At 44.2% G+C, this 17,500-nt stretch overlaps 1 protein-coding gene across 1 annotated transcript in view; it reads right to left on the bottom strand.

Moving 5' to 3' along the window:
• The window catches only part of LOC106812347 (FYVE and coiled-coil domain-containing protein 1-like), a 23,258-nt gene extending 6,456 nt beyond the window's left edge, over positions 1 to 16,802 (bottom strand). The window contains exons 1-23 of the mRNA XM_014816198.1: positions 16,775 to 16,802; positions 16,456 to 16,588; positions 15,194 to 15,319; positions 14,911 to 15,030; positions 14,113 to 14,225; positions 13,527 to 13,777; positions 13,182 to 13,272; positions 12,592 to 12,818; positions 12,354 to 12,448; positions 12,062 to 12,153; positions 11,656 to 11,874; positions 10,291 to 11,043; positions 8,514 to 9,689; positions 8,088 to 8,264; positions 6,456 to 6,596; positions 6,042 to 6,161; positions 5,652 to 5,770; positions 5,022 to 5,160; positions 4,381 to 4,603; positions 1,790 to 1,939; positions 1,473 to 1,638; positions 1,205 to 1,351; positions 759 to 918 (exon numbers count right to left, since the gene is read on the bottom strand). Of these exons, the coding sequence (XP_014671684.1) occupies positions 759 to 918; positions 1,205 to 1,351; positions 1,473 to 1,638; positions 1,790 to 1,939; positions 4,381 to 4,603; positions 5,022 to 5,160; positions 5,652 to 5,770; positions 6,042 to 6,161; positions 6,456 to 6,596; positions 8,088 to 8,264; positions 8,514 to 9,689; positions 10,291 to 11,043; positions 11,656 to 11,874; positions 12,062 to 12,153; positions 12,354 to 12,448; positions 12,592 to 12,818; positions 13,182 to 13,272; positions 13,527 to 13,777; positions 14,113 to 14,225; positions 14,911 to 15,030; positions 15,194 to 15,257 (4,743 nt within the window). The 5' untranslated portion in view covers positions 15,258 to 15,319; positions 16,456 to 16,588; positions 16,775 to 16,802. The remainder of the gene's footprint in view (positions 1 to 758; positions 919 to 1,204; positions 1,352 to 1,472; positions 1,639 to 1,789; positions 1,940 to 4,380; positions 4,604 to 5,021; positions 5,161 to 5,651; positions 5,771 to 6,041; positions 6,162 to 6,455; positions 6,597 to 8,087; positions 8,265 to 8,513; positions 9,690 to 10,290; positions 11,044 to 11,655; positions 11,875 to 12,061; positions 12,154 to 12,353; positions 12,449 to 12,591; positions 12,819 to 13,181; positions 13,273 to 13,526; positions 13,778 to 14,112; positions 14,226 to 14,910; positions 15,031 to 15,193; positions 15,320 to 16,455; positions 16,589 to 16,774) is intronic.
• Between the last annotated feature and the right edge of the window lie 698 nt (positions 16,803 to 17,500).

The raw sequence follows: 17,500 nt of genomic DNA, 5'->3' as shown, positions 1-17,500 counted from the left end.
ATTGTGTACATTATCTAGGTAAAGATTGGCTTTAATTAGTGAATAATTGACACTAAATTAATTAACCAACTGCTTATATTAGAAATTATATGTCTGTTTAAATTCATTTGAGTTAATTTATTATCACCTTAAATTTACTTATTCATATTAAACACAATGAAAGGTCAAATGCTGTGTAAATTGATTTGACTAATAGTAGGGCAGTTTCCAATGGTGTAGCACACATATTGGATTGCCCCAGTTGCTCTCATTTTCGGTATTTTTTTATATAAGAACCTGTTTTATTGGTTCTGAAGAGGTTCTTATATAATAGGTGCTTTATTGGTCCAATTTCAGCCTGGAGGTTCTTAAATCACGGGTTCTTTTATGCGGGTGTTTACTGTATTGCAAGAGTCCGTTCTGGAAGTGCCAACCATGTGGCAGATTGAAGTTGACTCCAGGACTACAAACCTAAATTATCATCACCCTACCCTAATCCTGATCCCATCATTATAGACTGGGGTGCTAAAGTAGACCCAGTGTGGGTGGGGAATGGGGGGGGGGCACTGCTAGTTTCCCAGACCAAAAATATGCTATTTTGTAGTTTCTGGTTAATGAAAATTGCAATTTTGGCTTTGACTTTCCCGTGTCCCGGTTGACTTCTGTTCCTGAATTATTAAAAATGTAGACTTCCCAGATGACTAAAAATGTTCTAATTCTGCATTCCGAAAATAACCGTTCTTCCCTATTTCTTGTGTAAATTTCCCGCTCTCACTTACGTGACCGGTGGTTCTGAATTCCCAGCTCAGCGTGACGCCTGGCTTTTCCACGAGAATGGGAACTGCGAAGCACTGGCGAGGTTTCACCGTCACTCCCTCCTGTTCGTTTCCACGGCCCTCAATGATGTCATCGACCATCAGCGTGAAGCTTGATTGGATGCTGTGGGAAGGATAAGCAGAAATTGTGAGGGAGAAATTGTGCTGTTAGTCTAGGATGTCATCTAGGATTATCAATGTTAGGCCCGATTCGATGCAGTTGTTCGGAATAACATTTGTGAGACATAAAATTGCACTGCTAGTCATAGCCTCTCATTCTCATAGAAGGTGCAAAACATGGACTTATTGTGAAACGTTATTGACAAATATTATTTCGATACAATACATAGTGTAAGAAAAGAAAGGAGATAAGACACAAAATCATTGGCGCACCACACGTAACCACACACCTTGTCTCGATATCACCATAGGAAGGGTCATAGACTGACTGTGCCACCTCCTCAGTAGTAATGACGGCATATTCCTGCTCGTCACTGCCAACACTGCTTGCTGGTGTATTATCACTAGAGGCCGCCACAGGCTCCACACCAACACTGCTATGACAAAATTATTGGTAGTCAAAAGAAAAGAAACAGATTATGGGCTGGGGTCAAATGATACTGTGTGTACAAAATAAATACTGACTGTGTGATACGTAATGAGATTGTCTTCCCTTACCGTTCTGTATCAGCTTGTTGGGATACAGCAGCATCAGTTTCATTGTGTGGTATCTGATGGCTCGCTGTAGTTGCAGCTGATACTAGCTGTGAATCGCCGTCACTTGAAGTCGGGTCTGGTGTCTGTGTGGCTCCTGTGTCAGACATGCCTTGCACATTGTCTTCATCTATTCAGCAGAGGTAGAATATAGTTGGAATCAGCATAGTCAGCAGGAAGCAAACGCCAATAGAACGTGACATTCAACTCGATTGATACGATCCAAACTTCCGTGTAAGATTTCGCGCTGTGTGAAATGTGAATAGGGGAAGTGACCGTACCGTGTAGAAGAGACTCGGAACCACCGAACGCTTCAGGAGGAGAAGACCCGGCTGGTTTCTGAGGCGTGGAACTCGAGAGTAGAGCCGATGCTTCAATACCAGCTCCCACAGGACTGCCCATGGAGACTTCATGTTCACTTACTTCCGATGCTACAAACACAAGACACAAGATTAGACTATGGTTGGCCATCGTACTCAGAAATAATTATTTTTACTGAAGTAGAAATAATTCAACCGCCTTTAAAAATATGGCCCTTTTACCCAATCAGAGGCCTTCTTACAGATAATTTAACCGTGGTAAGAATAATTAAACTGCGGTTAAATCATGTGTAACAAGGCCCCTGATTAAATAACAAGTGCCGCAGAGCGACAGCGCTCACCTGACGGCAGGTGTTCTGATGCTAAACTCACTGGCAAACCGAATCAAGACACCCTTCACATCGCCCGGCGTTCGCGTCTCCCGCCATCGCATGTCTCTCTCATTCTTTCTCTTTCGTGATCTCATGCGGCTCTTGCTGCTCTCTTCCCTTCGCGCCTCTCTGTGTGCTCCCTCTCTCTCCTCGGCTCGATCACAACTCTCTCCGCATCGACACACACACTCTCTCTCTCTCTCATCTCCTGCGCGCGCTCTCGGCTCTCTCTCTCTCTCGCTTGCTCTCCTTCCCTCACGCTCTCTCCGAGTTCGCCAGCTACACAACTCACCTTCCTCTGCCGCTGTCCTCTCCTTTCTTTTGTCTTTTGTCTTTCCCTCTCTCCTCTCGACTTTCGTCGCCCGTCCTCTCGCTCTTCTCACTCACTCCTTCTCTCTCCACTCTCACATCTATGCAGCTCTCATCTCTACTCTCGCTCTCGTCACTGCTCTCTACACAGGCTCGTTCTCTCTCTCTCTTTCTTCCCTCTCTCTCTCTTCTCTCTCTCTCTCGAACCTCTCTCTCTCTCTCTTTCTTCCCTCTCTCTCTCTCTCTCTCTCTCTCCTCTCTCTGCTCTCTCGCGCCTCTCTCTCTCTCTCACTCTCTTCCCCTCGCTCTCTCTCGATTTCTCTCTTTCTTTCTCTTCTCTCTCTCTCTCCTCTCTTCCTCTCTCTCGCGCGCTCTCTCTCTCTCTCTCACTCTTTCCCCTCGCTCTCTCTCTCACTCTCTTCCCCTCGCTCTCTCTCTTCTCTCTCTCGATTTCTCTCTTTCTCGAGGCAGTAGCGCTGCCAGACCGAGGCTGTACGACTGATTGTCTATACAGATGTCTGATTGTCTATCAGACTGATTGTCTGATGGTTCCTTCTAACCTAGCAAAGACCGTTTCGTGGAGCTAGCAACGGCGGTAACGACTTTTTATATAACTTCACATAAATGTTTATACTATATTTAATTCGGTGTGGCACTCGCATTCCATGTTTATTATCTATGTTAACTCGGTTTCCCAGCAGCGGCCAGAGTGGTAGAAAATTATGAAAAATTGCTCTAAAAGCTGCTTGTCCGGCGGAAAAGCTACCGGACAGATCTACTTGTCCTCCGTGAATATGGACAAAGTACGGACAAACGGATAGCTCTTATTTCGAACACTGGGATGGTATCAGGAACCTCTCGAAGAAATGTTCGTGGGATCGTTAGAAAGTTGCCATCGAGATGGCGCGTACATTTGAGTGCTTAAGATTAAAGATGGAAGCTTCCCATGCGTACGTAGTATAGCAACAACTATTTGCAAGACAGAATAGTAAGCACATCTACATTTACCTACGCAAGCCTACAGGCTAAAATAGAGAGCTGCCACTGTAACTAATTAACGCAGGCAAAAACTACACCGTACTATCACCACACATGCAGCTGGCTGGCATAAGTTACATGTAACACACTGACAGTACACCGAATGCCATAGAAATTATACGATTTAAGGAGCATAAACCTTCTTCAACCAAATTTAGCTTTTGAAATTTCTTTGTGACATTGTAGCCTCATACATCCAGGCATGTATAGATTCTATCTAGCAACCTGGCATGTCAAATTCTTTCTAACAGTAAACAAATCCATGTTTTAACCCTCCTCTTTGAGGGTCAAAAGGTTATCCGACACTTACTCTTCGCTGTCAGCGAAGAGTACATTTCATGGTCCTTTCATAAAGCCATAAAAATGCTAGGTCACCGCTGAGACAACAAAGTTTTTCAATCGCTCCGTCAGACCATGTCCTCAGAAAAGTCTAAACTGCCCTGTGCCCATTTGACCTTTGACCTGTGACCTCCATTTCGGCACAGTGATGGCTTTTCCTACCATGAGGCTATACACCGACTATCACGAGCCTAGGTCGAGCCGTTTAGATTTGTGCCGCAATTCTGCATTCGTCCTAAGTAACCTTAAGTTAAGGAGGGAATGTTCCCCCTTCTTTTACACCTCTTGACCTTTGACCTTTGACCCCCAGCTTCGACATCCCAATTCGTTTTCGGATTACCCCCCACGTCCCGAATATCGTGACCGTACGTCGAGCCGTTTAGATTTGTGCCCAACTGTTGACGGACGCACGCACGCACGCACGCTCATAAGCTATAAAGGGTGGTTAATTAACCGCGGTAAAATTATGCGCATTTACGTTACCCACACACTTACCTTCGCCTGACGATGCGCGACTTGCCTCATCCTCCAGCCGGCTATCGGGACTTTGCTCCCGGCTCGAGTCACCGACCAGCGACGTATCGGTGGTGCCCTCGCACCGCGAGTGTGACATGAAGCAGCGGTCGCAGGTGCGAGTTTTTTTGCTGCTGGCCGTAGTCAGCACCCAGTGGTTGGAGCAGGCGGAGCAGAAGACGCGGCCACACAGGCGGCAGTGGTGCTGTAACGACATCGTAACACAGCTGCTGATGTCACGCCGGTAGTTACAGCGTTACTCGATGGAGGGTGCGAGCCACAGAAGTGCTCATCTGAGGTATGTGGTATGTGGTATACATGTAGCATGTGTTTTGATGTTTGCTATATGCTTGCAGGTGTATGTACAGGTTTGGTTATAAATGGATTTGTGAATACGTATCTGTTATATGACTGTCGATGCTACTTCTACTTCGAATTTTATTGATATTGCTATTGATACTGTTGATTGTGATATTGTTTTTGGAATTTATTGTTCATAGTGTTTAACACTTCTAAGAGAAAAGGACTGCGGGCGTAAGCATGAAAGTTAACCATGATAGTTCGATTGGTGAATACCAATCAGTGTGACCACGTGTAGAAACCTCATTCACGGGGTCACGTACCCGACGCCGCGTGAGAGAGAACTCCTTCCCGCAGCCCATGCAGTGCGATGCAGCCTTGTCGTCCACCCAGCAGTCAAGCAGTCGCTGTCGCTGCTCAAACTCCAGCTGGTCTTTGCTCTGCCAGAGTGTGTCCTTATCCCTGTACACAGCAATGTACACTCATGAAACACAGCACACAGCAGTACACAGCACTACACACAAGTACTGAGTACACAGCAGTGTACACAGCAATGTACATTCATTAAATGACACTCCAGACTACACACATCATCACAGCTTGCTAAATCCATTCCATGCCACTTGGTTGCAAATTCCCAATAAACTTCTCTAGCTTAGTCATAACTGTATTAGCAGGTATCTCTTTAAAACGTACACCTGTCCGTAAATGACATTTTTGGCGTATCCGTTTAGTGGCAGATATACAGTTCAACTACTTACTAGAATGAAAACCTGTCTATAACAGGCACAACTGGGGGTTTCCCTTAAGTGACCATTACATAAACGTTTGGCAGCGCATTGGAAAATAATTTCTTAGGTTGGAAGACCTAGCTGGTAAGAGTGGGGTGGGTGTGGTTGGGGTGGAAGCATAACATGTCTCAACTTCACAATTGGTCGGTAGTGTGTGCATACTTTAGAATTTTTATGAGAGTGCTCTGTAGTTTCTCCGAATCCTCCCTCAGCTGAGAGTTCTGTTCCTGCAGTGTCTTTATCTTTGCTTCATGGCTTTGCTGTACAGATTCAAGGTCCTCCTAATACAGAGAATGTACATCAGCAGGGTAATTTGACAGCATGGCTGCTACAGAGGGCAGAGTAGTGATCGGGGATAAGCCGGAATTTTTATATTTAAATATGTGACTATACTTTCATCAAATTTACGCATGTTACTTGGCTATAATATCATCATTACAATGACATAATAAGGCTTGATGTCAGTTACATGGCATAAGAACTTTATAAGAAGAGTGATGCTGAAGGCATTAATGCCATATTACTTTGAAAGTTTCACTTATGGTCTTTTACCTGCAGTCTGACAAGCTGGTCCTCTTTACTTGCCAGTTGGTCTCTGTAATCAGTGACCTCTACACGTAGCGTCTCACATTCGTCTGACTTGCCCTCTAAGATGACCCGCAGATCTTCCATCTTCAAGCAGATGTACACACCACAAGCTGATTAACATACACTAACGAATACTGTCACTTCACACTAACTTGGGGGATTTAAATACATAATGTCAGGTAATAACTAATTTTACATTTAAAAAACAGATATTATTTACAGAGTAATTATCCTAAGATATTATGATAAAAATAATTAATAATTAAAACCGACTCAAGGCCCACCCAAATAATCAAATGGTTAAATTTATATGCCTGGATGACCAGCATACTACAATAAAACACGTTCACAGATAGAAACTAAATTGGCAGCAGGCACCTCATCCCAGTGACTCTCCATCTGCGCATCTCTCTCATCTTTCATTTCCTTAACTACTGCCTGCATACTTTCGATGATGTTTTGTTGAATTTCAAGTTTAGATTGAATATCGGTCACATTGGCGTCATTCTCTTCGTAAGTCTGAAACATTAAGCAGATCTCGATATGGCGTTTGTTGTGAGAAATATTGCTACCAACAAATGCCGTTTGAAGCAGAATTTAAACAAAAAGGAGACGTTTTTATTACTATTCTGGACTCAAATCGTCATGAATGGCATGTAGAAACTAGAAAGGGCAGTTATCGCCAACTACATGTATCCCCCGTGTTCTCCCCAAGATGTGTAAGTATACGAAGTTTGGTCGCGCTAGGTCAATTAGGGGCCGAGTTATAGAGCAGAAGGGAAATATGATGAAGGTCAAGGTCAATGTCAAATAAAGGTTGCAGTGACCTGGTTTCGGTACGCGACACACCTTATCCCCAAGATGTGTAAGTATACCAAGTTTGGTCACGCTAGGTCAATTAAGGGCCGAGTTATAGAGCGGAAGAGAAATATGGTCAAGGTCAAGGTCAAATAAAAGCCGCAGTGACCTGGTTTTAGTACGCGACACACATTCTCCCCAAGATGTGTAAGTATAGCAAGTTTGGTAGCACTAGGTCAATTAGGGGCCGAGTTATAGAGCGGAAGGGAAATATGATCAAGGTCAAGGTAAAGGTCAAATAAAGGTCGTAGTGACCTGGTTTTGGTAGCGCTAGGTCAATTAGGGGCCGAGTTATAGAGCGGAAGGGAAATATGATCAAGGTCAAGGTAAAGGTCAAATAAAGGTCGTAGTGACCTTGGTTTTGGTACGCGACACACCTTCTCCCAAAGATGTGTAAGTATACCAAGTTTGGTAGCGCTAGGTCAATTAGGGGCCGAGTTATAGAGCTGAAGGGAAATATGATCAAGGTCAAAGTAAAGGTCAAATAAAGGTCGCAGTGACCTGGTTTTGGTAGCGCTAGGTCAATTAGGGGCCGAGTTATAGAGCAGAAAGGAAATATGATCAAGGTCAAGGTAAAGGTCAAATACAGGTCGCAGTGACCTGGTTTTGGTACGCTGCTCACCTTCTCCCCAAGATGTGTAAGTATACCAAGTTTGGTAGCGCTAGGTGGTCAATTAGGGGCCGAATTAGAGAGCGGAAGGGAAATATGATCAAGGTCAAATAAAGGTCGCAGTGACCTGGTTTTGGTACGCTGCTCACCTTCTCCCCAAGATGTGTAAGTATACCAAGTTTGGTCACGCTAGGTCAATTAGGGGCCGAGTTATAGAGCGGAAGGAAAATATGATCAAAGTCAAGGTCAAGGTTAAAGTCAAATAAAGGTTACAGTGACCTGGTTTTGGTAGTGCTAGGTCAATTAGGGGCCGAGTTATAGAGCGGAAGGAAAATATGATCAAAGTCAAGGTCAAGGTTAAAGTCAAATAAAGGTTACAGTGACCTGGTTTTGGTAGTGCTAGGTCAATTAGGGGTCGAGTTATAGAGCGGAAGGGAAATTGTCTGCGGCGGCGGCGGCTGGAGAGACATGAAACCATAGTATCCCCGTCGACTTCGTCGCGGGGGATACAATTACACATATGCTTAAAAATCCATCGATACCTTAATGGTTTCTTGATACTTCATGTTTTCTTCACTAATCTGGAACCGGAGTGCAGAGACATCTTGTTCATATGCTGATTCCGTCTTCTCTAACTGATCTGTTTTACATTCAAGGCTTTCCTCTAAACACGTCACCTTGGCTTGACTGTCTTTAAATTGTTGTGTTAGCTCGCACACCTGTGCATTAATTAAATATCAATGATAAATTATAGGAATTGGGTATTACTTCTGTTTGACATGCTCATAATTGTGCGATGTTTTAATAACATTATAAAATAAAACGTGGGTAAATCATACGTGCATAATTCTGTAGTAACTGCTTCACTTTGAAAATTTTAGAAAAGTCCGTGACGGCTTTAATATGCACAATTCTATAACGAAATATATCACCTACAATAAACGAGAGTGTAGCAAATGAATACCAACCTTCTCCTCGAATGCAGAAGAAGTCTCCTGTATTTTCTTAGTAAACTTTATCTCCATCGACTTGATCGCGTCGCTCTGTTCTGCAACTTTCTGTGTCAGTCTCTCCTTCTCTTCGCTCACAAGCTCAATCCGCTTCATCTTAGCCTCGATGTCGTACTCCTGCATCTTGATGACGTCATCCTGAGTCGTGCATTGTTGACGCAACTCTGACAGCAGCGCCCTCTGTGATTCGAATGACGATCGCATTTCCGACACGTCGCGTACGACGCGACGGAATTCCGCCGACGCGACGGACGCTTGATCGTCAACGGCGACTTGCACCTCAGCGCTTCCTTCTCTGCTGTCCACGCATTTCAAATGTTCCTCCTGTTCGGTCTCGGCGTTTACATCGACCAACACTCGCTCGCTGACCTCACTGACCTGACTCAGAATGCTGCGGATTTCTGACATCTCCCCGCGGAGTTGTTCGATGTCATCGCGCTCCTCGAGATTCGACGCCACCGACTCCGACAGGAAGTCAAGCTGACCAATCAGAGACTGGTTCTCCTCGGAGAGAGAGAGGTTCTGTGACTTTAGCATCTCGATTTGTCGCATGAACGCCTCGACGGCCTCCTGATCAACGGAGCTGGCCGCTGCTTCTTCTACCGTTCCTTCATACGCCACTCCTTCATTTGCCGCTGCTTCGTCCACTGTTGCTTCCTCCTCTGGCTCTGCTGGTTCATCTGATGCTCCTTCAATAGCCGTTCCTTCATCGTCTGCCGTTCCTTCAATGGCCACTCCTATTTCCACCACTTCTTCATCGCTCACAGTTCCTTCGTCACCTGCAGCTTGTTCTTCACCTGATGTTCTTCCCTTACCTGTGGCTCCTTCCATCGTCGCATCCACTACGTCGTTTTCCGACTGTCCTTTGTCTAAATCCTCGTCCCACTGACGCTTCACATCATATGCTTGCGCGACCTCCAGCACCTCGTCGGCGCCCCCTGGCGGTGGATCGAGTCTCGCGTCGCTGCCCGCCGACGTGATGCTGTGAGCATCCTCCGGCAGCGTCGTGTTGCAGACGAGCGAGCGAAGCTTCGTCTCCAGTTCTCCGTTCTCAGCCTCGCGCTCGGTGAGCCGCTCCCGCCGCAGCGCTAGCTCCTCCCGCAGCTCCCGTCCACCGCGCTCCAGCCCCCGCACCTAATAACAATCAATGATCGATTCAAACACCACACCTAATAACAATCAATGATCGACTCAAACACCACACCAAATAACAATCAACGATCGATTCAAACACCGCACCTAATAACAATCAACGATCGATTCAAACACCGCACCTAATAACAATCAACGATCGATTCAAACACCACACCGAATAACAATCAATGATCGACTCAAACACCACACCTAATAACAATCAATGATCGATTCAAACACCACATCTGATAACAATCAACGATCGATTCAATGATCTCTATATAGATATATCTAATAACAATGATTTCTATATAGAGCATGTTATACTCAATCATGTCCACCGCGCTCCAGCCCCCGCACCTGATAACAATCAACGATCGATTCAAAGATCTCTATATAGATATATCTGATAACAATGATCTCTATACAGAGCATGTTATGCTAAGACATGTGCACTTCTGCCATTCATTTTGTTTACGTTACTCACACGTGCATCTTACATGAAAATAAATTGGAATGCGCGTGCTACGACACATAACATGTACTAAAGCATGGCAGCACCTCCCTACAACACACAACATGTACTGAAACATGGCCACACCTGCAGGGACAGCTCGCCGTTGCGTCGCACCAACGCTTCTACGTCTGCAGCCATATGCTTGCACTTCTGCACCAGGCTCCTCCTCCCGTTGCCTGACGCTGCGGTGTTGGTGCCGGAGCCGCCGCCATCGCTGCTAGATAGCAGGCCCATCATGCGAATGACAAACGCCTGCATGCTTGCCTTCTCCTCCTCCAGGTGGCGCTCACTGTCGGTGAGTCGCAACAGCTCGCCGGTGGCAGCCCGCCGTTCCTCCGCCGCCCGCGCCTCGCTGTCCCTCAGCCGCGCGATCTGGTGTCGCACCGCCACCAGCTCCTCCTCAAGCCGCTCCTCAGCGACCCGCCGCGCCTCTGCCTCGTCGCCGGCCGCCATCTTTGCTGCATCAATTTCCAGCGCCCCCTGGCGAGCGAGCTCGTCGATCTGCGTGCGCAGGGCATCGCTCTCTTGTCGGGCAGCGTCGAGAGTCGTCGACGAATCGCGCGCCTCTGCCTCGCGCTGCGCCCGCAGCGCTTCCAGCGCCGCCTGCAGTGACCGGTTCTCCCTCGCGAGGGCAGCACTGTCACCATCAGTCTCCGTCTGCGCCGACGAATCGGCGGAGGATGCCGGACGGGATTCTGCCGTGTGCGAGGGAGTAGCGGCGTCGATCTCAGGTGCCCCCTGGTGTTGCACACTGCTTCTCTGCAGCTCCAAGTTCTGACACTGGAGTTGGATGTTTGACCGCTCGGCTACAGTGAGTTCTGTGAGTAGTTCGTGCGCCTGAAATGTGTATTCACAGCCACATGTAACAGCAATACGTAGCAAGGTGTCGCACAATCCACAATCAGCACACCGGGAAGCGTTACGCGATTATGCCACATGCGAGAAATTCACGTCCTTGAATTGGTGTAGGTACGATCACAATTGCATTTACAATTACAATTACTCGTCAGGGTGCAAAATTAACGAGAGTCCGGAGTCAAATACTCCCCGAGTTACTGTCGGACTCTCTGATTTGACATATGCAAGAGTCCGTGTGACTCCCTGAAAATTCTGCCATACTAACTAGTTCGTTCAAGAGCACGGCCTCGCGGAATTACCGTATTTTTAGAATAATGTCCAAGGAAAATTTGGCAGACGTGCAACTGCATGAATCTTAAAAATAATCGCATGCGTTATTGTTAATATCTTTAATTTTGAACCTCAGACTGCGGACTCCCTCATTTTGCTGCGGACTCACTCTTTTTGAGGGTATGGAGTTCGTTGGACTCCCGTGTTCAAAAGTTAATTTCTACCCCTGCTCGTACAATCACAATTAACACAAAACAGCGGGGGGGTCACATGATTAAAATTCGCACAGGAATGCGACGACATTGTCGCGCCCTCACACACCTTGTCCGTCGCGTCGGCGTGCAGCGACGCAGCACTCCACTTGTCCGACACAAGCTCCTCCATGCGCAACAGCAGCTCCTTGTTCTTCTCCTCGGATTCCTTCAGTCGGATCTGCAGCTGCTCAGCGACGCCGCTCTGTTTCTCGATCTCTCGCTCTGCGTGCCACGCGACCTTCTCCTCCGACAGCTTCCCACTCACTCCGAGTTCCACAATCGTAAGCTACGCAGACGATGAAACACAGCGCACGTGTGACAACAATGCGATCACTTTAACCTTCGCTGTTCGACTAAGCGAGGTTGATTGTGAGGATGATTTCACTTTCAGTATTGGTAACGAGCCGATAGAGCACATTATGATCATATGATTTATCGTTGCATGATCTCGTAAACTAGAATATCTCACTCACTTCAAGAGGTCTGCACTTCTCCTCAAGTTCCCCTTGCTTTCCACTGCCACTTTGCTGTAGCGACATTAGCTGGTCTTGTTGTGTTTCGTTCTCTGTCCAAGAAAATGGAAATTAGCAAGATCCTAACTCCACACACATTACGCGCGACAATTTCCACATGTGGCAACTTTAGAAAAATGAATTACGTGTGAGTGAGAGGGAGAGACGAAGGATGAAGAGGAGAATGGGCAAAAGTGAAGGAAATTCGTGCGGCTAAGAAGTTAACATGGCTATGTAATTCGGTATCGCGTACCTCTCTGAAGCTGCTTCAATCGGGACACGAGGCTATGCTCTTTCTCCTCCCAGTGCTGGCATCGCAGCTCCAACTCGTTGTTCATCTTCTCACATCTTCAACAAACGCACATTAACTTATTTAAAATATGTAGACATTTCGCACATACCTACGTAATTACATACCACTGATTGTTTTGTTTGTCGTTGTTGTTAACATTCGAGTAGTGTGTTACACATAGTGATTGCTATGGCAGTACCTAATCTGGCTTTCCATCAATTGCGTCTGAAGGCTGTTCTTAGTGTCTTCAAGTTTCTCTTCTGCTTCTACTGCCATCTTGTGGACAGTTTCGCATTCTCTGTCCAGAATTTCGATGCGAGACATCAGCACACCTTTCACAGACTCGGCCTTGGCCAGCTCCATGTGAACTCGTTCCATGCTAGACAGATCTGGTCGGCCCGGGGAGGAAATGTGCTGCTCACTCATCTACGAAAAGTGAGTACCACCCCGATATTAGATTCAGTCAGAGTCAGTGTGAACTTTTCACCCCAGTGGTTGGTTCTGAATCAACTGAAATCACACATGGCCTCATCATTCTTACTACACACTCATTCATTACTGCATTCTATGAAATTAATAGTTGATATCATAGTCAGGATATGGGCACTGTGCAAGACACACTGACAATAGGCATAGTCTTATTTTATATTGAGGTATATCATCTCATTACTCATTGCTGATATCCACACATTCAATGTATCATTACTGATATAAGTGTGCATTAGACTTCATCAATGGCCCACACAATGTTAGTGGTCATACAAAATGTACTTCAAACGTCAGAACAACCTGTGAATGGAAACTGCTGATGCTACTTTGGCTTGTGCTGCGACTACGGCAAAGAGGGACATTCCAGCTGTACGGAGTACCAAACGATTTGCTGCAAATAGATATCAACAACAATAAACACTAAATGAACAGATTCTAGATGAACCAATCTACACTTGTATTACTAGCTTGGCTCTGTGCATTCAGCATTGAAATCAGTGCTTCAGAATTTATTGCCATGTTTTCTCAACTTTTAAAAGCATTGTGTATCTGCTTAATGAGTGCTTAACTCGTGGACACCCATGTTGGTTTCCTCAGGAAAAGCATGAACGCTATTCAAAACTGAATAACCTTTGCTAATCATACCGTGCAAATGTGGGCCAGCCCGCATCAAGGTCATAACCTGTCGGTGCAAGGTCAAATGACACTTCGTTGAGGTCATAGAGGGCTGTCAGAAGGGACGCTGTCATTCGATGTCGCAGGAAAGCAGATGAAGGAAAATACCAGTTGATGGTAACACGACCATTACTAAAGCACAGCTGAAGTGTATCGGCTAGCATCTGGTGCATAAGGTTGTAGCGAATGAAGGCTCGACCTCTGCCTACAGACGTTTTTACCTAAAATATAGAGCAAGTGGCAAACAACCAACAATTGTTACATAAGTTACAATAATATCATTTGTGATTAAGGATTACAGATTTATGTTGAACAGTATAATGACATGTTTAGTTTGGTAATGGATTTGATTTTGGGTGATTATATTTTGCTATATTTGGTGATTACACAAATATAGAACCTAACCAAGGAATTTCATTGGAATATTGCTGTATAACTCAGAATTAATAGCCATGTACATATTAGCTTATTAGCAATAAGTTAACAGTGTTGAACTCTACACAGTGTGAGTACCTCTTGTCTACACTTAGTTAAAAAAATCTTAACTTCTGCTTACTTCTGTCAATGTCTTTACAAACTTCAGGCCATCTCTGTTCCTTTTCCCTTTTGCCAAACACTCGCAGAAGTAATCAAAATAGTCCCTTTGCGTACCCAAAAATGTAAACTTTTCTGCATAGGGAAAATACAAATACAAATATATATGAGATATGATCTAACTAATATAATAGAGAAAGCTACACTGTAACGTTGAATTATGGGTTCATGTAGAAATGATGAAGTAGAAATCCAAACTTGTGTATTAAACTGAATAAACTTTAATAACTGGCACACAGTGTATTCACATCTTGCACAGAGAAACGCGCACACGCGCCTAAGCGCGTGTGCTTCCTCTCGCGACCACAACCAGACTCCACCTCCTACATCTCTGTCATATATATTACCCCCAAAACCCCTACATCCTGAGCGCACATGTCACCCGTTCTCCCAGACTGCGTCCTACCTCCATTTCACAATGACCCTAGAAACGCCCGACCTAAAACACGTTTACCATTCTCCCTATAACATCAATCTAGCCGCACAAGATGCGCGACGCTCTGTCTACATAGACTACCACCAAAACAACCCTGAGTCTAGCCGCACTCCTCGTCTCTAACTAATTTATGTAACATCTGTAAATCATATGTTACTACACATTAACACAATAACTACGTACTGCAACATGTTATTACACTCTATGTAACATAATACATATCAGATATACTAACTATGTACACTATATCCTGGAAATTATTTACTGCTAATAATAAATATATTTTATACCAATAAAAGTAACGCACACTTGCTAAAAACCTACGTTTCCTATTCAGCTGCAGCAAGTATTCAAGTTTGAATTCCAGTTTGTGCAAAGTGGAGTCATCATCTGTTACTGGCAATCTACTCTCCTCAAACTCACTTTTCAGTGTGCTAACAGCATCTGATTTTAACAAAAATAGTATTATTAGTATCACAAACATATCCATATATAGTATAGTTATATTAATATTATTATTTTCTATAAAATAGTCATTATCAATAGTCATTATACAAGTTATGTTTCTATTTTAATAACAAACACCTCTGTTGTTGTCATGTTTTACCTATGATCTCCTCAATTAGCTTGTTAGATCGCGTTGTGGGTGCACTACTCGCTTGCGATGCCATGTTTCTTAGCTTACAAGACGAGTAGATCAGTCATGGATAGTAGTTAATTTGATACAGTCAACCTACAACAGGTGACGTAGACCAACACCTTACACGTCACATACATATTATTGCATAGAAATTTAAAACTTGCACGATTGAACTAAAAAGTTACTGCAGAAATAATATTAGAGACGATCGATGTAGTACATGCAATAAGCATATTAAAGAGGGGCTGGAGCATTTACGTGTGCGTGCGTCTGTGCGTGCGTTTAATAGTCCTAATATTAACAAATAGAATGGCAGTGAGCTGAGAAGTGACAGTCCAGTTGACAAGTCAAAAGATACAATTACATTGCTCACTAACGCTCATAGGGTCTATGTCCCCCAGGGTACTATCGGAGGGTACCCTGGGTACGGTTCGATATATCGGAAAGTACCTCGGGGTACTATAAGATATGTCGCTGCGTACCCTGCATTGTCCCACCGTACCCTGACTTTCAGCCAACTGATGTCGTAATACATACACTCTGTCAAGTTACCACATCACATAGAAGAAACCTTAGCTCCAAGAAACGGTATTGCTAGGGTTAAAATACCCTATCCCCGACGGATTGTATAGACAATCCGTCGCACAGCCTGGTCGGGCTAAAGAAACTTCAAAACATTGCAATCCAACAAAAACGTATGCTATGTTTGACTATATTTTTCTTTTTCCCTTTTTTTAAACGAAGAGCTAGCTTTTGTATTTTAGTTTTACAACATCGGAAATACGTCCATATAAAGTCAAGGTACGGTGGGACAATGCAGGGTACGCAGCGACATATCGTATGGTATAGTACTATAGTACCCCGAGGTACTTTCCGATATATCAAACCGTACCCAGGGTACCCTCCGATATAGCTCTAGTACTATAGCCCACGTACAGTTGCCGCAGGCACTTGCACAGGCCTGCGGCAACTGTATGCGGGCTATAGTACTATAGGCTAGCTACCTCCGATATAGCCACAAGTTCCCTTCTCGCTTAACACTACGTTGGCGAGACGGTACTACGCCGGTTTACCTCCGATAATACCCTGGGGGACATAAACCCTATCAGTATCAGCCTCACTAACTAAGCTCTAAAACTACAATACACCCTCTGCATTGCTACTTCTCACTACACTAACACAGTTATAAATAAGAACTTAGAAGTATAACGTAGAATAAATATATCCACCTAAATGGCTGATTCTGGTGATGTTTACACATCTCAGTACAGTGCACTCTAATTGTCAGTGTCAGGTCAGCTGATCAATTCTCCACTCCAGTTCTCTACTCAGTCTCTAGCCTAGGCTAGGAGTAGGGCTAGGCTACAATTATGACAAATTGTCAATTGTCAATTATGACAAATGTCAATTTCCTCAGCAGCGCATGTGGTTAAATCTATGTAATTAAATTAGATGGCAATAATATGATAGCAATTTCTACATACAAGCATTAATTAGTTAACTGAACATCATAATCACAGATCTAAACATCATAATTTAGGGTAAAACCTAGGTCAAGAAAAACTGTTTATTTTCCCTCTAGTAGGTGATGCGCAGTGATTAATCATTTGTGAATATTCTTTGTTGTTTTCATGGTCACTCTTTTAGCAAAACTATTATATAATATTAAATAAATTCCTTACGCATAAAATTAAAAATAATTAACATAGACAATGCATTATCTATATTTATTTTTGTTGGTATTTGCATTTAAAAGCATTTTCGATTGGTAGAGTAATTATAGACGGCGACACATGTCGATGGAAAAATGGCGGCGTTCAGTAACTAACAGTTACATAACGTTAAAATAGATTGATTACAGCTAACGTTGTGCGTCGTGTATGTATTATCTAAATCGTATATTATAAACACAAAGGCTGTTGACAAAATGTATGTGTATAAATTTTATATTTCGCATTCGTATAGTGATATATTCGGCTAATTTTATTTTCTATTAATTACAAATTTGGGCCCAAGGATAGAGAACATGGGTCCCAATAAAACCAATGTGCCTACACCTAACCCTAATTCTAACCCTAACCCTAACCCTAACCCTAATCCTAATCCTAACCCTAACCCTAACCCTAACCCTAACCCTAACCCTAATCCTAACCCTAACCCTAACCAATAAAACCAATGTGCCTACACCTAACCCTAACCCTAATTCTAACCCTAACCCTAACCCTAACCCTAATCCTAACCCTAACCCTAACCCTAACCAATAAAACCAATGTG

This window comes from Priapulus caudatus, unplaced genomic scaffold (genome assembly GCF_000485595.1).
Source record: "Priapulus caudatus unplaced genomic scaffold, Priapulus_caudatus-5.0.1 Scaffold638, whole genome shotgun sequence".
NCBI classification, from domain to species: Eukaryota; Metazoa; Priapulida; class Priapulimorpha; order Priapulimorphida; family Priapulidae; genus Priapulus; species Priapulus caudatus.
Note: the sequence above shows the minus strand (reverse complement) of the source record. Positions and strands in the feature narration are given on the sequence as shown.